Source organism: Ranitomeya imitator, chromosome 1 (genome assembly GCF_032444005.1).
Source record: "Ranitomeya imitator isolate aRanImi1 chromosome 1, aRanImi1.pri, whole genome shotgun sequence".
NCBI lineage: Eukaryota > Metazoa > Chordata > Amphibia > Anura > Dendrobatidae > Ranitomeya > Ranitomeya imitator.
Genome location: NC_091282.1, coordinates 128,542,766 through 128,564,661, shown reverse-complemented (window position 1 = coordinate 128,564,661; position 21,896 = coordinate 128,542,766). Strand labels below are relative to the sequence as shown.

At 46.2% G+C, this 21,896-nt stretch overlaps 1 protein-coding gene across 3 annotated transcripts in view; it reads left to right on the top strand.

Moving 5' to 3' along the window:
• Positions 1–21,896, top strand: part of BDP1 (BDP1 general transcription factor IIIB subunit) — a 197,800-nt gene that overhangs the window by 114,780 nt on the left and 61,124 nt on the right. For 2 of the 3 annotated variants that reach the window (XM_069750670.1, XM_069750679.1), the window contains exons 28-30: positions 1,264–1,367; positions 7,370–7,561; positions 7,753–7,909. In XM_069750670.1, the coding sequence (XP_069606771.1) occupies positions 1,264–1,367; positions 7,370–7,561; positions 7,753–7,909 (453 nt within the window). The remainder of the gene's footprint in view (positions 1–1,263; positions 1,368–7,369; positions 7,562–7,752; positions 7,910–21,896) is intronic. The other variant, XM_069750688.1, reaches the window with a different exon arrangement.

Below are 21,896 nucleotides of genomic sequence, written 5' to 3'. Positions count from 1 at the left end.
TGATAAGTATGCAAACTGTGACATACGGTAATGTTTTGTAGTTGATTATTTGTGTTATGTGATATGTGTATGTAAATTAACTGTTTGTTTTGCATAATTATAAGAACATTGATGAGAACCGGATACCAATGACAGACCTCTCGGATTTTCAAAGAGGCCAAATTGTTGGTGCTCGTATGGCAGGCGCTAATGTAACAGAAAGTGCCCGAATGCTTGGCGTGTCAAGAGGTACTGTCTCCAAAGTAATGACTACATTTGAAAGAGAAGGAAAAATGTCCGCGGCAAAGCACAGGTCCAGACGAAATTCAAAGAATTGTGAGAGAGGATCGCAAGACCACGGCTCCGCAAATCACTGCTGAGCTCAATGAACACCTACAGAACCCAGTTTCCACGAAAACTGTTCGTCGGAAGCTGCACAAATCTGGATTTCACGGAAGAGCTGCAATTAGAAAACCGCTGCTCTCAATGACAAATGTTTCCAAGTGTTTAGAGTGGTGTAGAAACCTCCAGAATTGGTCCCTCGAGCAGTGGAAATATGTGATATTCTCAGACGAATCATCATTTACCCTCTTTCCAACCTCCGGCCGAGTGTACGTTTGGAGACAGCCGAAAGAAGCATTTCATCCAGACTGCCTTCTCCCAACCTTAAAACATGGTGGAGGTTCTGTGATGATCTGGGGTGCTGTTTTGTGGAGATCCGCCGGGCCAATGATATCCCTTCATGGAAGAATTAACAGCCGAGATTATTTAGGCATTTTGAGCGACCAAGTGCATCCAATGGTTCAAGCACTGTTCCTGGAGGGGAACGCCATCTTTCAGGATGATAATGCACCAATTCATACAGCTAGAATCGTTAAAGCATGGCACGAGGAACATTCTAATGAAGTTGAGCATCTCATCTGGACCCCACAATCCCCCAGACCTCAACATTATTGAGCATTTATGGTCGATTTTAGAGTTTCAAGTTAGATGTCGATTTCCGCCGCCATCGTCGTTCAAAGAGCTGGAGGGTGTTTTAACTGCAGAATAGGCTAAAATTCCTTTGGAAACAATTCACACCTTGTATAAATCCATACCTCGGAGAATTGAGGCTGTAGTCGCCGCAAAAGGTGGACCTACACCATATTAAACTTACTTTTGTTGATGTTTCCAGGTGTTTCCATTATTTTGTCCAACCCCTGTATATGCTCTATGGCATTTATAATAACTACACCATTGGTATAAGATTAAAACAATAATTTTGATATGTTCCTGTAATTTTAGGATGGTTCCAATATTTCAGTGGATGCGGAAATGTTAACAGATCCAGAGAATAAATCGTCTGTGATAAAGGATACATGTGACGGAGTTGTTACAGAACTTGCCCAGTAAGTGATATTCATTTCGGCATTGTACATGTATAAGAATTGAGACTATCTGTCTGATACTGGCTGCCAGAACAACATGTGTTCTGCAGGCCCATGTGACAAATCATTGCTTTCATCTTAAAATCCGCACAATGTGCCGCGCTTGGTTTAAACTAATTTGAAACAGGCTCCTTTCCTAGAATAATTTCCTCTGCTTCGTTTGTATGTCATTATATGGATTTCTTTCACAGGTTACCATGGGTGTATGCTGCTGTCGCTAGGAGGCTGACACTATGCAAATAAGGAAAAAATATCTCCTCCTCGGCAGTATACACCTACCGACAGGCACAAGTCAACTCAGTTTTTGCTTAGTGTCTGTAGGAGGCGGACCTGGATCTAACCAACAGATCCGCACTATTATCTTTTACAGGGTTTTTTGTGTGCTTATTAATCATTTTCCTTTTCTCTTTCAGATTCATTTCTTCAGGTAACAGGGTGCAGCTTCTCACCCTGTTTTTCCTACGTTTACGCGACCGAGAGAGCAGTGTGGTATTACCCACATCGCCCACTCTCAGACCCGCCAGCAGGACTATGTCCCCGTCACTCTTATGGGTGTTTCATGATGACTCTTGGTGGCCAGTCCTCGCATTTTCCTGTCCTCACCCCTCGGAGAGGGCTGAGAGGAAGACTGAGGTCACCGTTGTTGACCTCCCCCCTTCTCGTAAGGGGTTGACGCCGTCTTCTGCGCTGTCAGGAGATGCCGCGGGAAGAAGGATCTTCTCTCCCAGGATCCTCTCTCTCCCGAGGGCTCCTGACACGATCCTCCTCTATGAAGTGGAGCCGGATTCACAAGCAGGTAGTATGGCTCCCCGGACTGACAGGCCATTTAAAGGGAGGCTTTGTCATCTCTGTCTCCCCAGGACAATAACCCTGTCCACCGCTCGCTTCAGCACGTCGCATGGCCACAGGGAGCACAGTGTACATCTTGGCAGACACAGCTTCCTGCGCTCCTGCAGCATCCAGTGACCCGGCGGGGGACACGGCTACCTGCGCTGCCGTTGCATAATCGCTGGGTGTCTGGTAGCCTCTGCACACTTCCATCCTTGGCCACTTTACTTTGGCTTAACTCCCCTCAGCAGTATCATCTTCATAACGTCCTGCTATAACGTCCTGCTGCAGTTGTCACACAGGCTCTACCTATACCCAACCTCGCAGGGGTCTCCGGCTACAATCATACAGTGACTCACTACGATTGTTCCCGCTGTAAAAGAAAGTGGGCTTCAGGCCAGCCGTCACCCTTCTGTCCGTCCTGCAATCCTTCCACCATGTCTGCTCCTCAGGAGAACTCTAACTCCCGGGATGAGAGCACACATTCCCTCCGGAGTGGGCCGTTGCCATGTCTGTCAGTCTCAGACCTGACTAAAATATCACAGTCCCTGGTACAAGTCCTGGAACGTATGCCGCATCACTCTGCCACCAGTGCTAAGAACGCTTCCCATGGTGATTCGCACACACCTGACCACGACCTTCACAGAGACAGATCAGGACGAAAAAGATCTAGGAATCTGCGGCGTCCAGAATACCCCTCTCTACCCGTTCCCCCTCCTCGGAGGTGGACGTCAGGTTTGGATGTAGCTTCTCAGTCAGAGCCTGATTCGGATGCGGATCAGACTTCTGGGACGCAGGACATGGTAGGTAGCCTTATTTTGGCTATTGTTCAAACCCTCGCAATAAAAGAGGAAGATGCGGCTACTCGGGTCGACTCCGTTTCATTCAAACGGGTGAAACGTCCCTCCAGAGTTTTTCACAATCACAAAGAGTTTGAAAATACTACCTCTAGAACATCCCGGAAAATGTTTCCTGGGAAGAAAACGATTGGACATTCTATACCCATTTAGTTCAGACCTGGTCAGCAAATGGTCCGAATCCCCTAAGGTGGAGCCCCCGGTATCACGCTTATCCTCGCAAACAGTTCTGTCCATTCTTAATGCGGTGTCTCTCAAGGACGCTACGGACAGACAAATTGAGGCTTTAACCAAATCGGGCCTTTGAGGCGTCTAGCTTTTCTCTCCGTCCTAATTTTGCCTCCACTTGGGTGGCGAAAGCCGTATCTGCCTGGGCCAAGATACTTCTCCGGGCATCGTGGCAGCAGCTCATACAGAGGAGCTAGCAGATTTAGCAGATAAGGTTGCCCACGTGGGTAAATACCTCTTGAATGCCTCCTTGGAAGCGGCTGCATGCTCCACAAGAGCAAATAGCAACATTATTGCAATTCGCCTCGCCCTTTGGTTAAAGGCGTGGAACGCAGACCCGGCATCTAAAACATCTCACTGGCCTACTGTTCCAGGCTCTTTGGGACCAATCTGGACCAGACCATCTCGGATGTCACCGGTGGTAAAAGCACCTCTCTGCCCCAATCCAGACCAAGACGTCCCTTCAATAGAAAGGGACCCCAGCCTTTTCGGCCCTGTTGGCCTTTCTCTTCCTCAGGCGGTTCCTCCCTGCAGGACCGTTCTTCCGCTCAAGGGTAAAGAAGGAAACCTTCCTTCAAGCCTACCCCTCACTGGAGGCCCAAGAGACGCCCCTCTAAGCCCTCCAGATCCCACACACAGTCACAGATTCTCCTCTAAATGACGGGTCACCCTCACCTGGAAATCTTTCCAGGGAGGGAGGCAGGCTTCTTCTTGTCAGGGAGACTTGGTTATCGGTGGTCGACGATGCCTGGGTCAGGGAGATGGTTACATCCGGCTGCAAGATAGAATTTCCTTCACTCCCAGGAAGAGTTTTCTTCCTCTCTCGTCCACCAAAACAGCCTTCTCATGTCCCAGGGCTTCTCCAAGCAGACTCTTCTCTCCTCAGCTCAGGGGTAATTGTACCAGTTCCTTACCACGAACGGTTTTCAGGGTTTTACTCGATCCTGTTCGTAGTCCCGAAAAAAGACGGTTCGCTCCGGCCAATCTTGGACCTCAAGCAGTTGAATCGCCACCTTCGGATTCGCCACTTCAGAATGGAGTCCTTGTGCTCGGTGATCGCCTCCATGGAGTCGGGGGAATATCTTTGCTCTGTGGACATTCAGTATGCGTACACATTCCTGTTTGTGTACAGCTTCAGAGGTTCCTACGATTCGCGATCCAGGAGCACCATTACCCGTTCACAGCACTCCCATTCGGTGTGGCGTCTGCCCCCAGGGTCTTCACGAAGGCCGTGACTGCGGTCATGGCTATCCTTCGTTCAAAAGTGATTCTCATAATCCCTTATCTCGACTATCTCCTGGTCAAGGGCCCTTCTCGCTGAGACTGCGACCAGAGTCTCCAGATCACTATGGACACGCTGGTACGTCTCGGTTGGATAATCAACAGAGAAGTCGACCCTGATCCCAACTCATCGTCTCGTGTTCCTGGGCATGGAATTCGACACCTTCCAAGCTCAAGTCTTCCTTCAAAAGGAGAAGTTCTTATCTCTTCGGCAGGGAATCAAAGCCCTAAAGCGCCCAGTCCCTCTTTCCCTTTTGGCTCTGCATGAGAGTACTGGGAAAGATGATCGCCTCCATGGAAGCAGTAACTAATGCCCAGTTCCACACACGCCCACTCCAGTTGGCCCTCCTGTCTACCTGGGACAGTAGCACACTTTCCCTGGATCATCCAGTTCGCCTACCTCTCAATGTGAGGCAGTCTCGCACTTGGTGGACGCTATCCGCCTCTGTCCTGCGTGGGACGTCCTTTCTCCCTCTCCGATGGCAGGTCATCACCACCGACGCCAGTCTTCAGGATTGGGGAGCGGTCTTCCTCCATCTCACAGCGCACGTTCGCTGGAATGTTCAGGAAGCCCTCCTGCCAATCACTCTTGGAGATCATGGCAATCCTCCTTGCCACCCTCCACTTGCAGTCCCTCCTCGCGGGCAAGCCGGTCCGCATTCAGTCGGACAACGCCACAGCCGTGGCTTACATAAACCACCAAGGCGGGACTCACAGCAAGTAGGTCATGGTAGAGGTGGCAAAGATTCTGCGTTGGGTGGAAATCCATGTGCCCGCTATATCAGCCATCCACATTCCAGGGGTGGACAACTGGGAAGCTGATTTTCTGAGTCGTCAGGGGCTTGTCAGGCGAATGGTTTCTCAACCCCACCGTCTTCAATCAAATTTGTCAGAGGTTGGGCGTTCCAGATTTCGACCTAATGGCTTCTCAAACGAACAACAAGGTTCCCCAGTAGGGTAGCCAGGTCCCGGGACCCAATGGCCGTCGGTTGCGATGCACTTGTGATCCCGTGGTCCCAGTTTCAGATTCCTTATCTGTTTCCACCTCTTCCCTTGATCCCAAGAGTCGTGAAAAAGATAAAGGTAGAGGGGGTCCCCGTTCTGTTAGTAGCTCCAGATTGGCCACGGAGAGCCTGGTATGTGGAGCCAGTGAACATGCTCTCGGACTTCCCCTGGAGGCTTCCAGACCGTCCAGATCTTCCATCACAAGGGCCCCTCTTTCACCCAAATTCTCGGTCTCTGAATGTAATGGCATGGCCTTGAGGCCGCGGTCCTAAGGGACGCAGGTTTTCCTCACAGGGTCATACAGACCATGATCAGGGCAAGAAAGCCAGCATCTTCACGCATCTATTATAGGTGTTGGAAAGCCTTCTTCCGGTGGTGTGAAGACAAAAGTTTGTTTCCTATGACATTTTCTCTTTCCTCTGTCCTTGATTTTCTACAAACGGGTCTCGACTCGGGCCTTTCCCTAAGAACCTTAAAGAGTCCGGTATCTGCTTTGTCCGTTCTCTTCCAAAGGGATCTGGCTTCCCTTCCACAGGTGAAGACCTTCCTTCAGGGCGTCGCGCACATATCGCCCCCTTATCATTCTCCGGTTGATCTATGGGATCTCAACCTTGTCCTGGGCGCCCTCCAGCGTCCGCCTTTTGAGCCAATTAAGGACATTTCCTTCTCCCTCCTTTCATGGAAAGTGACCTTCCTGGTCGCCATCACCTCCTATTAGGAGAGTCTCCGAGTTGGCAGCATTGTCCTGCCGTTCTCCTTTCCTGATTCTGCAGCAGGGTAAGGTGGTCCTCTGACATGTTCCTTCCTTTCTGCCAAAGGTAGTTTCTGCCTTTCACATAAACGAGGACATCGTCCTTCCTTCTCTGTGCCCTTGGAAAGATCTCTCCACATGCTGGATTTGGTCAGGGCTATTCGAGCCTACCTTTCTAGGACTGCTTCTTTTCGTCAGTCCGATTCCAGGTTTGTCGTCTCTGAAGGTCGTCGAAAGGGGTTCCCAGCTTCTAAATCCACTATCGCTCGTTGCATTCGTTCAGCGGTTCTGGAGGCATACCGTGTTCAGGACAAACAGCCTCCTCCTCCGGGGGTGAGGGCTCACTCTACCCGGGCTGTGGGATCTTCATGTGCCATATGTCATCAGGCTTCGACTTTGCAAGTTTGCAAGGCCGCAACCTGGTCGTCCCCTCACACTTTCGTGAGGTTTTACATGGTGAATACTCATGCCTCTGCTGATGCAGGCCTGGGTAGGAAAATACTGCAGGCGGCGGTTTCCCACCGGCCGACCTAAGTTTTCTTCTCTTTGCATACTTTTCCCATCCTTGGGACTGCTTTTGGACATCCCATGGTAACCTGTGTTTCTTAATGAGGAGAGAAAGAAAGAAGGATTTTTGGTACTTACCGTAAAATCTATTTCTTGGAGCCTTCATTGGGGGACACAGAACCCTCCCTTAATGTTGTACCGCGTTGGCCAATGTGCCGTTGTTTTGGGTTGGTACTTAGGTTGAGTTTTTGTATTTGCTCCTACTACTGCTTTTCACCAACTGAGTTGACTTGTGCCTGTCGGTAGGTGTATACTGCCGAGGAGGAGCTATTTTTCCTTATTTGCATAGTGTCAGCCTCCTAGCGACAGCGGCATACACCCATGGTAACTTGTGTCCTCCAATGAAGGCTCAAAGAAAGAGATTTTACGGCAAGTACCAAAAATCCCTCCTTTCAATCTGTAAATATCAAGCCAGTGAATCTGTTTTTTTTTTTTTTTTTTTAAAGGCCTAAAGAATTCGTAAATGATCCAGAAAAAGGCAAAGTAGCTTCTTTAAAACCCATCTGCAGAAGATTTCCAAAACCTAGTCCAAACCTTGGCCAAGCTGTGAGAAAAGAGACCTCCACTACGGAGCTCTCTAAAACTCAGGACTTGCCTGATACGTCCACCGCTGGTGATGTCTGTAAAGAAGCTGGACAGTAAGTAGGAAAGAAAATCTCTGCCATGTTTAGCTTTATAAAGAGCTTGTCCTTTCTCATTCCTTTATGGCACATCCACAGGAGGGATGTCTAAACCGCCGTGTTTGAAAAGACTTAATTCCTAAAGTCATTAAATTTTCAGATTATTATTCACACTTCTGACTTCTGTTCCCCATTTTGTCTACCCCCAGTACCACTGTAGAAAAATCTGCCTCCATCAAGCCAGCTCAGCTACGACGTGGCCGACTTATTAGGCCCGTGCCAAACCTGGTAAAACCATCTCCCAAGACCTTGAGTCCATTAAATAGCAAGAAAAATGAAGACTTAAACACAGCAGCTGCTGACAAAGTAATTTTACTTTTAGACATTTTTTTTCTGATTGTTATTTTGCTATGTAATTGGTTATACTGATTAGAAAGAAGATGAGCAAATACCCTGCAGTAAGTAAATAGTAATAGTGCATATGAATAACATCTGGTACTTGGCAAACAGGGTCCGGTCCTGATCTGCCACCATCTACACTGAGGTCGTCTGACACTAGGTGGGGTTTTAATATTGGAGGACACGACCGTCCCGATGGGGACACCTTGTAGGGGTGCAATGGCTTTTACGCTTTTTTGATCAAGAACAGTGTTTACGAAGTGCTCTGTGTTATTTGCATGCACTATTACTATTTACTTACTTCAGGGTATGTGCTAATTTTGTTTTTATCTTGGGATTTGTATTTTTACGTGGCCACAGTGTGAAGATGCTCCTACACGTTGCATTTATACTAATTTATGCTCCTGCTTATTTCTTTGGTTTTGGTTATACTGATGACTTGAATTAGTATTTTTATTTATTTTGCTAACGAATTGTCAGTTTTTTGCAATATTTTTGAGGTTACGTTATCAAGTGAAATTACTTTAGAAGTCAGGTGACAAGGCTCATTAAAGGGCCGATATTGACTTTTTGGATTGCTACTTCCTATAGGTGGCACTAGAGTTCTAGTCCTCTTCCTCTCTGAAGGGACAGTTTGCATATTTCCCAGAGGAGCACACCAGTTGTGTCGTTCCAAAGTACACCTTGTCCCTCAAAAAACAAGCCCCCACATGACCATTTTGACCCCCCAAAAAAAGCTATGGTTCTGGCAAGAAGGAGAGCAAAAAATGACAATGCAAACCCAAAAATACCTCTGGTCGTTAAGTGTTTAAGATTTAATGTAACATTTTCATGGCATCTGTGGCTTGAACGCAGCATAATATTTAGCTCAGCTCCTGGTTATATGAGATTTTTATGGGGCTATTCCCTCAATATGAATCATTGCTCAGTGGCTTTAAATCCTAAAATAAATAAATTTGTCAAATGCAATCAATTTTTTAAAAAAGTGCTTGCTGCTCTGGATTTTTCCTCTGGGAAATGTGCATGTCAGAGGCTTTTCTTACCTTGGTTGCCCACGGATACATCCTGTATTATTTTAATGACAGGTCGCACGTGCTCCATAAACACCTCCTATTCTTCTAACAGTCTCATTGTGCAGTGAGACAGTGCGTGTACGGTTGTGCCGTCCTCACTGCACAGGGTGAACATGTGCTTAGTGCACCTGCTGCTGGCAAAGGTGGACCAGCGATCCTCCTCTCCGACTGCTGGTCGGCCATGTGATAGGCACAGCAAAGTAAGCACAGACATATCGGCCACAAAACTACTATTAGTTTTTCTAATTAATAGCGTAAATCTTTCTGTCCATATTTGTAATAATGGACACTTCGAACCTACAAATGCAACCCGGCCCCCTGTCTGCACTGTGTAAAAGAGAAACCGTCTTTGTTCCCACACAAACCAATCACAGCTCAGCTTTCATTTCTTTAAACAGCATTGGTGGATAAAAGCTGCACTGTAATTGGTTGTTATGGACAATGAGGAGCTGGTAGCGCATATATAGGGGAGATACCGTATCAGTGTTCCCCAAATCCTGTCCTCAAGAGCCACCAACAGGTCATGCTTTTAGGATTTCCTTAGTATTGCACAGGTGATTAAATGCTTGCCTGTCCAGGTGCAATACCTGTGCAATACTAAGGAAATAATGAAAACAAGACCTGTTGGTGGCTCTTGAGGATCGGAGTTGGGGAACACTGCCATATATACTCGAGTATAAGCCGTAATTTTGCCACAAAAATCTGGGAAAACTTAATGACTCGAGTATAAGCCTAGGGTGGGAAATGCAGCAGCTACTGGTAAATGTCAAAAGTAAAAATAGATACCAATAAAAGTAAAATTGATTGAGACATCAGTAGGTTGTGTTAAAATGTGACACATATGATGCTCTATACAGTTCACTATGGCCCCATAAGATACTCCATATAACAATGTACCACATTTCATGCTCCATACAGTTCATTATGGCCCCATAAGATGCTCCATATTATTATTATTATTTATTTTTATAGCACCATTTATTCCATGGCACTTTACATGTGAATACGAGGCAAATATGGACAAATACATTAAACCTGAGTAGATAACAAGGCACACGGGTACATAAGGAGGGAGGACCCTGCCCGTGAGGGCTCACAGTCTGCAGGGGATGGGTGATGAAACACTAGGAGAGGGTAGGGCAGCTTGCGCGGCGGTTCAGTAACTTCAGGATCACTGCAGGCTGTAGGCTTGTCGGAAGAGGTGAGTCTTCAGGTTCTTTTTTGAAGGTTTCTATGGTAGGCGAGAGTCTGATGTAACATAGTAACATAGTAACATAGTTAGTAAGGCCGAAAAAAGACATTTGTCCATCCAGTTCAGCCTATATTCCATCATAATAAATACCCAGATCTACGTCCTTCTACAGAACCTAATAATTGTATGATACAATATTGTTCTGCTCCAGGAAGACATCCAGGCCTCTCTTGAACCCCTCGACTGAGTTCGCCATCACCACCTCCTCAGGCAAGCAATTCCAGATTCTCACTGCCCTAACAGTAAAGAATCCTCTTCTATGTTGGTGGAAAAACCTTCTCTCCTCCAGACGCAAAGAATGCCCCCTTGTGCCCGTCACCTTCCTTGGTATAAACAGATCCTCAGCGAGATATTTGTATTGTCCCCTTATATACTTATACATGGTTATTAGATCGCCCCTCAGTCGTCTTTTTTCTAGACTAAATAATCCTAATTTCGCTAATCTATCTGGGTATTGTAGTTCTCCCATCCCCTTTATTAATTTTGTTGCCCTCCTTTGTACTCTCTCTAGTTCCATTATATCCTTCCTGAGCACCGGTGCCCAAAACTGGACACAGTACTCCATGTGCGGTCTAACTAGGGATTTGTACAGAGGCAGTATAATGCTCTCATCATGTGTATCCAGACCTCTTTTAATGCACCCCATGATCCTGTTTGCCTTGGCAGCTGCTGCCTGGCACTGGCTGCTCCAGGTAAGTTTATCATTAACTAGGATCCCCAAGTCCTTCTCCCTGTCAGATTTACCCAGTGGTTTCCCGTTCAGTGTGTAATGGTGATATTGATTCCCTCTTCCCATGTGTATAACCTTACATTTATCATTGTTAAACCTCATCTGCCACCTTTCAGCCCAAGTTTCCAACTTATCCAGATCCATCTGTAGCAGAATACTATCTTCTCTTGTATTAACTGCTTTACATAGTTTTGTATCATCTGCAAATATCGATATTTTACTGTGTAAACCTTCTACCAGATCATTAATGAATATGTTGAAGAGAACAGGTCCCAATACTGACCCCAATACTGATGTGTTGGGGTAGAAAGTTCCAGAGTATGGGGGAAGCACGGGAGAAGTCTTGGATGTGTTTGTGGGAAGAAGAGATGAGAGGGGAGTAGAGAAGGAGGTCTTGAGGGGATCGGAGGTTGCGTGTGTAGGTAGGTACCGGGAGACCATGTCACAGATGTATGGAGGAGACAGGTTGTGGCTTTGTATGTCATTTTGTGGGTTTTGAACTGGAGTCTCTGGGCGATAGGAAGCCACTGAAGGGCTTGACATAGGGGAGAGGCTGGGGAATAGCGGGGAGACAGGTAGATTAGTTGGGCAGCAGAGTGTAGGATGGATTGGAGTGGTGCCAGAGTGCTAGAGGGGAGTCCAGAGAGTAGGAGGTTGCAGTAGTCGAGGCGGGAGATAAGGGCATGCACTAGCGGTGTTGCGGTCAAGGAATGCGTGGATCCGGGAAATATTTTTGAGTTTGAGACAGCAGGAGGAGGCAAGGGCTTGGATATGTGGCTTGAAAGAGAGGGCAGAGTCGAGGATCACCCCGAGGCATCGGGCGTGTGGACTGGGGAAGTGAGCAGCCATTGATATTGATGGATAGGTCTGGTGGAGGGGTAGAGTGAGATGGGGGAAAGATGATGAATTCTGTTGTGTCCATGTTCAGTTGTAGAAAGCAAGCAGAAAAGAAGGCTGAAACAGCAGACACAGTGCAGGATTTTGGTAAGTAAGGAGGTGAGGTCAGCTCCGGATAGGTAGATCTGCGTGTCATCAGCATAGAGATGGTACTGCATACCGTGGGATTTTATGAGCTGTCCCAGGCCGAAAGTGTAGATGGAGAAGAGTAGGGGTCCTAGAACAGAGCCTTGAGGAACACCGACTGACAAGGGGCGAAGTGAGGAGGTGGTGTGGGGGAGGGAGACACTGAATGTTCGGTCTGTCAGATATGACGAGATCCAGGAAAGGGCCAAGTCTGTGATGCCAAGAGATGAGAGGATTTGTAGCAAAAGGGAGTGGTCCACAGTGTCAAAGGCAGAAGACAAGTCCAGGAGAAGGAGGACAGAGTAGTGTCGCTTGCTCCTGGCAGTTAGTAGGTCATTGCTGACTTTAGTTAAGGCAATTTCAGTTGAGTGATGGGAACGGAAGGCAGGAGGAGGACAGTTCAAGAGTACAGGGAGGTGGGAGGACAGTTCAAGATGGACGTGTTGCTCCAGCAATTTGGAGGCATAAGGGAGAAGAGATATCGGGCGATAGTTAGACACAGAGGATGGGTCGAGGGAGGGCTTTTTGAAGATGGGTGTGATCTTGACATGCTTGAAGGATGAGGGGAAGACACCTGTTGTGAGTGAGAGGTTGAAGAGGTGCGGTAGGGTTGGGATAAAGACCGTGGAAAGGTTAGGGATGAGGTGGGACGGGAGCGGGTCAAGCGTGCAGGTGGTGAGGTGTGATCTTGACAGGAGGGTGGAGAGCTGATCTTCTGTCATGGTGGAGAAGCTGGTTATAAAAATGTGCCACGTGTAATGCTCCATACAGTTCATTATGGCCCCATAAGATGCTCCATATAACAATGTGCCACATATAATGCTCCATACAGCTCATTATGGCCCCATACAATGCTCCATATAACAATGTGCCACATATAATGCTCCATACAGCTCATTATGGCCCCATAAGATGCTCCATATAACAATGTGTCACATATAATGCTCCATACAGTTCATTATGGCCCCATAAGATGCTTCGTATAACAATGTGCCACATATAATGCTCCATACAGCTCATTATGGCCCCATAAGATGCTCCATATAAGAACATGCCACATGTAATGTTGCTGCAATAAAAAAAAAATGACACTCACCTCTCGTTGTTGCCCACTGCTCCTCAGCGTCCCGTCTCTCCGCAGTGACTGTTAAGGCAGACGGCGGCGCGCACACTAATACGTCATCGAGCCCTCTGACCTGAACAGTCACTGCAGAGGACGCGGAAGACAGAGCAGCGGTGGAATGGGGAAAGGTGAATATGAAATACTCACCTGCTCCCGGCGTGGTCTCTGGCAGCTTCTCCCAGACAGATGGTCTCCGGGCGCCCGCAGCTCTTCCTCTGTTCAGCGGTCACTGGTACCGCTCATTACAGTAATGAATATGCGGCTCCACCCCTAAGGAAGTGGAGTCCATATTCATTAATTTAATGAGCGGTACCAGTGACCGCTGAACAGAGGAAGAAGGTGCCGGAGACCATGGGACATGCAGGAACCGCGCCAGGAGCAGGTGAGTATTTGACAGTCGTCGCTCCCCCTCACCCGCTGACCATGACTCGAGTATAAGCCGAGAGGGGCATTTTCAGCCCAAAAAAATGGGCTGAAGATCTCGGCTTATACTCGAGTATATACGGTATGTCTAATTCACATACAGAATTCACATACATAATACAAATTCTAACAGTCTATTCGGTAGGACTATTAGCTGTGTATCCATCAGACTTCTGCACAACACAACTGATGGTCCCAACACCATTTATAAGGCAAGAAATCCCACTTATTAAACCTGACAGGGCACACCTATGAAGTGAAAACCATTCCCGGTGACTACCTCTTGAAGCTCATCAAGAGAATGCCAAGAGTGTGCAAAGCAGTCATCAAAGCAAAAGGTGGCTACTTTTAAGAACCTAGAATATAAGACATATTTTCAGTTTTTTCACACTTTTTTGTTAAGTATATAATTCCACATGTGTTAATTCATAGTTTTGATGTCTTCAGTGTGAATGTACAATTTTCATAGTCATGAAAATACAGAAAAATATTTAAATGAGGTGTCCAAACTTTTGGTCTGTACTGTACATGCATTTCTCCTTGAAAGCCTGAGAAATATGGGTCGTTTGAGACATTGCTCAGAACAACAGCGCACTTTCATTTAAAAGTTGATTGGAGAGGGTAAAACTTATGAAGTGCAGACAGTGATAGGCTGTTGCGCTAAAATGATCTCCAATGCTTTAAAATGTAAAGCCTAACCAGAGAGACGTGGAAGAAAACTGAAGACTACATTTCTCTTACCCCATGACGGCACTAACGAGAGAGAGGGATCCGCCCTCAGGGACAGGAAACCCACAGGTTAAAAAGGCGGGACCTCTCCTCCACCTCAGTTCGGTTTCCTGTCCCCGACGGGGATCCCACAGCTCACCATTCAGGAGTCCAGGGACCATCGGGCCGAGTTCAGGCAGCGGGGGGCCCTGCCACGGTCTCAGGTGGATTCCTCCCTGAAGGCGCGTTCCGGGGTCGGCGGGCCTCGTGGATATGCGCGGAGGGGAGGCAGTGAAGAGGTTACCGAGCCTGCCTCTTCTCTTTTCAATGGAGTGGTCGGTAATAGGTAGCGGCGGCTACCTGGAGGTTTCCTCCGCCGGTCCATGAGGCGCACAGGGGGTGGTGACGCCGGTCACCGACAAGCGGCAGGCCGCAGGGTGCAGCGGCGGCTGCAGAAGCTCCGTCCCTCCTGTGAGCCGGCAAGTAGTGAGCGCGCGCGAGGTCCGGCAACTTACTGCGCAGGCGCGGGGGTCACTTCCGGGGTCGGCGCAAGGTACCTCTGGGTAAACCGGAAGTTACCTGGCGCCGCTCTGTCAGCATAAAAACCGGAAAAAAAGGGGCATACCGCTGCTCAGTAATTACCACCATGAGTGGAATAGAGCAGTCGGTGGAAGAAATTTCACAGGCCCCTGTGACAAAGAATCCGAAGGAGCGCCATTCGTCACGTAAACCTACGCAGCGCAGCAGCTCAGGATCCCAGCGCAGCAGAGGCTCTGGTGGATCCAGGAGGGAGACGGTGGTTCAAGTGGAGGAGGCATCCTCAAAGCCACAACCGGTATCTTCCTCACATTAGGAGGGTAAGTGACCTCCGTGAAAGTGTATATTCTAATAGGGGTTTATTGTTTCCTAGGGAAAGAAATGCCAAGGGAAAAGTAAACATAAAGTGTGCCCACTTTGTTCAGCAGATTTGCCAGATTCGTGGGTTAAAAAACTCTGTGCGTCATGTATTAGGAACACCATTAATGAGGAGACGCCGAGTTTCACATCTGAATTAAAAGACTTAATTAAAACCCAGGTGGCAGACGCACTAAAAAGCGTAAAAAACCGTAAAAGAAAACGTAAAGAAAAAACTCCAGATTACAGCTCCAGCGAGGGAGATAGCACGAGTGAGGATTCAGATAGCTCTACAGCTTCAGCATCCTCCTCCGCATCTTCAGAAAGCGGCCGCAACTGTTTCCCAATAGATGAAACGGATGCACTGGTAAAAATGGTTAGGGCGACAATGGGCCTGGCGGACACTCGTTCCTAAAAATCCGTACAAGATCTAATGTTTAGTGGCCTGGAACAAAAGAAGTACAGAGTATTCCCATTAAACGAAAAAATACAAACCCTAATAAAAAAGGAGTGGAAAAGACCAGACAAAAAAGTACTGTTGACACCCAAATGGAAATACCCATTTGACGACCCAGCCTGCGCATCATGGGGAAAGGCGCCAAAATTAGACGTCGCCATTGCGAAAGCCTCCAAAAAATTCGCTCTGCCTTTTGAGGACATGGGAACCCTCAAGGATCCTATGGATAAAAAGGCCGATGTCTTTCTAAAGGGGTCCTGGGAGGCCGCCAGCGGGGGGCTAAAACCCGGTATAGCTGCTACTTGTACAGCGAGAGCTCTGATGGTCTGGCTAGATCATTTAGAGACTCAATTAAAAAATAAAACCCCGAGAGAGTCTATACTGGACTCAGTGTCAGCAATGAGAGGTGCCGCTGCGTATCTAGCAGATGCCTCAATAGACTCAGTTAGGCTGACGGCAAGATCAGCTTCTTTCTCAAATGCGGCTAGGAGAGCATTATGGCTGAAGTGCTGGCCGGGGGATCTGCAAACTAAAGCCAAGCTGTGTTCCATACCGTGTGAAGGGGAATATTTGTTCGGTCCCACCCTAGACGATGTCCTCGAAAAAGCGGTGGATAAAAAGAAAGCCTTTCCAGGATTCCCAAATCAGTCTTACAGGCGGCCCTTTCGAGGGAGAAGGTTCACACAAAGACGCCCCCCAAAAAACTAAAAGGAGGGGTGGGAAGACAGAAAATTCAAAAAAGGAGGGTTTATGTTTAACAAACCGGACTATAAAAAACAGCCACAATGAGGGTGCGCCCCAGGTAGGAGGGAGACTGACTCACTTTCTTCAAACCTGGGAAAAAATTTCTGGAAGTGCCTGGACTTTAAACATCATAAAGACGGGCCTAAAACCAGCCTTTCACACAATGCCACACAGTCAGTTTGTGGTTACACCACAAAGAAAGTCGGAGATCGAGCAACTGAGTATCCAGAGGGAAGTTCTCAGTCTTCTGGAAAAGAAAGTCTTACAGGAAGTTCCACAACAGGAAGAGACGAGGGGATTTTATTCCCCACTTTTTCTTCGAACGAAGCCGGACGGGACTTTCAGGGTGATAATAAATTTGAAACAACTAAACAAATACCTGGTGATAGAGAAATTCAAAATGGAAACAATAAAATCATGTGTCAGATCCCTTATCCCGTCTTGTTTCATGACTGTAATAGACCTAAAAGACGCGTATTATCACGTGCCAATACATCCGGAGTTCCGAAAGTACCTCAGAGTGGCAGTGATGATACAAGGGAGATTAAAACATTACCAATACAGAGCTCTTCCGTTTGGTCTAGCCATTGCCCCAAGGGTATTTACAAAATTAATGGCGGAAGTAATGGCCCATATAAGGGAACAAAACATATTGATTGTGCCTTATTTGGACGACCTACTAGTGATGGGCAGTTCCTCTCTTCATTGCAGCCAGCAACTAGACAGAGTGATGGTAGCCCTATCAAATCTAGGATGGTTTCTGAACCTGGAAAAGTCCAGGCTTATCCCGTCTCAAGTGCAGCTGTACTTAGGGATAGTAATAGACTCGACAAAGCAAGAGTGTCGTCTACCAGAAGAGAAAGTATCCAATATAATACATCTAGTGAATCAGTTAAGTGTTTCTCCTCTGATCACTCTAAGGAAATCCATGTCCATACTGGGATCAATGACATCTTGTATCCCAGCGGTCCAGTGGGCTCAGAGCCACTCGAGAGATCTCCAGTGGGAAATACTAGAAGCAGTATCCCACGCAGGAGGAAATTTAGAGACGCAATTAAAAATATCCTCTCGGACAAAAACTTCCTTAAGCTGGTGGACAAATCCATCCAACCTCAGGAGAGGGGTTCCATGGGTATGGCCGGTCTCGATAATCCTGACCACAGACGCAAGTCCTTGGGGGTGGGGGGCCCACCTAAACAGGCAAATTGCCCAAGGTCCTTGGTCAGGGGAAGAAAAAGACCTTACTTCGAACATGAAAGAGCTTTTAGCAGTTCAGTACGCCATCAATCATTTTTTAACATCCCTCCGTTCCCACCACGTGAGAGTACTGACGGACAACAGGGTGGTAGTAGCATATTTAAATCATCAGGGAGGGACGAGGTCTCAATCCCTAATGAAAGTGACAAATTTCATCATGTCGCAAGCAGAAGCCAACTTGTCCTCCCTGACAGCCCTTCACATAAAAGGGTCAGAAAATCAAACTGCAGATTTTCTAAGCAGGACCCAATTAAAACGGGGAATGGGAGTTAAATACAAAAATATTCAAACGCATAGTGGATCTTTGGGGGCCCCCGGATATAGATCTATTTGCAAACAATCAAAATCGGAAAACGGAGGCCTTCTGCTCGGGGGAGTCCAGTGGCTATAGACGCGTTGTTAATTCCATGGAATTTCCATCTAGCTTATGTGTTTCCTCCGATAGCTCTAATTCCCTTAGTCTTGAAGAAAATCAGGGAAGACAGAGCCAAAGTGATATTGATAGCTCCGTTCTGGCCGAAAAGAGTATGGTTCCCATGGCTACGCCTAATGTCCATAGCGGATCCATGGGTACTCCCAGATATCCCAGACCTTCTGCATCAAGGGCCAGTGAATCACCCACAAATAAAAAGTTTGCACATGACGGCCTGGCTTTTGAAAGGGAACTGTTAACAAAAAAGGGTTTTTCTTCAAATTTAATTTCTACCCTGCTGGCCAGTAGAAAACCTATAACTACCAGAGCCTATGGCAAAGTCTGGAAAAAGTTCCTCTCCACGTCAGGGGTGATCCTATCAAATCAGATGCCCATTCAGGAAATTTTAGAATTTCTTCAAAAAGGATTAGAGAAAGGCCTAGCAACAAACACTCTGAAAGTTCAGATTGCAGCATTGGGTGCCCTTTACAACCAGGATTTGGCGGGGAATCACTGGGTAAAAAGATTTATTAGAGCATCTACTAGGTCCAGACCAGTTATACATCTCACCGCTCCTCCCTGGGATCTGAACTTAGTCCTTTCAGCACTAACTAAGGCACCGTTCGAACCTTTATCTCAGGCTTCACTGAAAATAATATCTTGGAAAACCTGTTTATTGGTGGCCCTAACCTCAGCTCGCAGGATTAGTGATCTGCAGGCCTTATCAGCTTACCCACCTCTAACCCAAATATTAGATGACAGAGTAATCCTTAAAACTGACCCTTCTTACCTTCCCAAAGTGGCGTCAAAATTCCACAGATCTCAAGAGATAGCGTTACCATCTTTTTGCCCCAATCCAAAAAACAAAAAAGAGGAGGCTCTACACACACTAGACGTAAAGAGATGTCTAACACACTATCTGTCAGCCACAAGGGAGTGTAGGAAAGGGAGGGCTCTGTTTGTCTGCTTTCAGGGACCAAATAAGGGTCACAAGGCATCGAAAGCCACGTTGGCAAGGTGGGTAAGAGATGCCATCAAGATGTCATATACCTCTTCCGGAGAACAAGCTCCGGACACAATTAAGGCCCATTCAACCAGGTCGGTGGCAACCTCTTGGGCTGAACGTGGTGGAGCATCAATAGATCAAATATGTAGAGCAGCCACTTGGTCTTCCCCCTCTACATTCTTCAAGCACTATCAGCTTAATCTATCTTCTCCCTCAGACTTAACTTTTGGTAGGAGAGTTCTTGAGGCAGTAGTCCCACCCTAAAACTTTCATTCTTTGAAATTCTCTCGTTAGTGCCGTCATGGGGTAAGAGAATATCGTAGTTACTTACCGATAACGGTATTTCTCTGATCCCATGACGGCACCTGTATATTCCCTCCCTTCACGTATGGGTGTCCACACTACTAATAATTTAAGTCACGAGGTGTGCAAAAAAAAAAAAAATATATATATATATATATATATATATATATATATATATATATATATATATATATATATATATATATATATATATATATGAGCTTATATAAGTTATATAGTTATGATTTGTTGTGTAAAAATAACCAATTAAGTTACAGCAGAAATTCCCTGCAAGGCTCTGTAAACCAACTGAGGTGGAGGAGAGGTCCCGCCTTTTTAACCTGTGGGTTTCCTGTCCCTGAGGGCGTATCCCTCTCTCTCGTTAGTGCCGTCATGGGATCAGAGAAATACCGTTATCGGTAAGTAACTACGATATTCAAATGGATGGAAGAACATCCAGAATCACAAAGGCTCAGCCAATAATCTGCTCCAGGATGTTGCTTACACTGAAGAGTACTGTATATGCCTTTGAATTGGGCGTTTCAACAAGACGATGACCCTAAACACACCAGTAAATGAGCGAATTCTTGGTTCCAGTCCAACAAAATTGAGGTTGAGTGCCCAGCCCAATCCCTGCATCTTAATCCGATAGAACATTTGTGGGGTGACCTTACAAATGCCGTTTCTGAGGCAAAGCCAACAAATGCCCCAAAAATTGTGGGATGTAGTCTGAGAATCCTGGGCTGGAATAAAGATTGACAGGGGCCAGCCGTTGGTTTACTCTATGCAACATAGATGTGAAGCAGTTCTACCTCTTCCAAAAGTAAAAAATGTAAACTTAGGATCAGGCATCAAGCTGCATATCATGGAGTTTGGAAATGAAAGAATGAAAATTGCAGACTGAGGAATCTCCTCTAGCCTGCAAGTCCTTCTGAAAAGATTTCATCCCAAAGAGGATATAGAAAAATCACATCTCCCAAAAGATGTAAGATGCACCACCTGCACCGTTAAAACTGGTGGCAGAAGGATGTCAAATTATGAATCTGCCTGTCCCATGCAAATACGATTTGCCTACTTGTTTTTTTATGTAAACAGAAAGAGTCGGGTCAATAGAAATAGGGGTATACACATACCAGATAAAGATCTAATTATACCAAGGTAATGACCAAATTCTAAACCTATTTTACCCATTAGATGGACACAATAACTGTTCAGTACAGAAAAACATGAAAATCCGATAAGAAAAATGTACGCAAGAACAAAGTATAAAAAATACAAATTTTATTAAAGAAAAAGCACAAAAAACAATAACATAAAAGACAAAATACTAAACCTGGTAGGTATCAAAGAGTGGGAAACAAAAAACGGCGCAGGAACCCACCATACTGAATAAAGAGGCACTACACAAAAATCTAAATAGACCAATATGGTGCACATGGTAGGTTTATAAGTATGGTACAGAAAGAATCGCTAAACATAGAAGACCTCCAAGAGCAGTTACCTATGTCATTATGCAAGTAGATACCTCTGGTGGGTGCCGACGCCTGCCCCTACGCACGTTTCGGCAATCGGCCTTCTTCTGGGGGTCAGAAGAAGACTGATTGCCGAAACGTGCGTAGGGGCAGGCGTCGGCACCCACCAGAGGTATCTACTTGCATATTGACATGGGTAACTGCTCTTGGAGGTCTTCTATGTTTAGCGATTCTTTCTGTACCATACTTATAGACCTACCATGTGCACCATATTGGTCTATTTAGATTTTTGTGTAGTGCCTCTTTATTCAGTATGGTGGGTTCCTGCGCCGTTTTTTGGTTTCCCACTCTTTGATACCTACCAGGTTTAGTATTTTGTTGTCTTTTATGTTTTTCTTTAATAAAATTTGTATTTTTTATACTTTGTTCTTGCGTACATTTTTCTTTTCTTGTTTTTTTATGTGTAACAGTGTTTCTTCTGCTGAACATGTAACTTCTGAATCTGAGTGAATAGTAGTCAAGTCGCATCCAAATGCATGATCGTTAAGATTTTTTTTTTCTCTCCTAATTTTAATGTTTAGTAATGGTCATGAAAACTGGAGGCTATTTGTTGGTAGTTAAGGAATTAGGTACTTTTTGTTTTAATATGTTTATAGTTTTTAAATGTTTTTTTTTTTGTTTTTTTTTGTCATCCAATTTTGTGCACTCCCCTTTAACATATCCCTATGAAGGTCACTGATTTAGTTTTCGAGTCTTGAAATTGAGATAATTCGATATTTTAGGTGGTTTTATAACCTGTGCCTGTCAGGTGTACTGCGGCTTAGCTTCTGTATGCTCTCCCTGGTGCACACATTGGAGCCTAACTTCATTGTTTACATGCAGCCACATGTAGATTATTGCCTTAAGGCCCCTTCACATTAAGCGACGCTGCAGCGATACCGACAACGATCCGGATCGCTGCAGCGTCGCTGTTTGGTCGCTGGAAAGCTGTCACACAGACCGCTCTCCAGCGACCAACGATGCCGGTAACCAGGGTAAACATCGGGTAACTAAGCGCAGGGCCGCGCTTAGTAACCC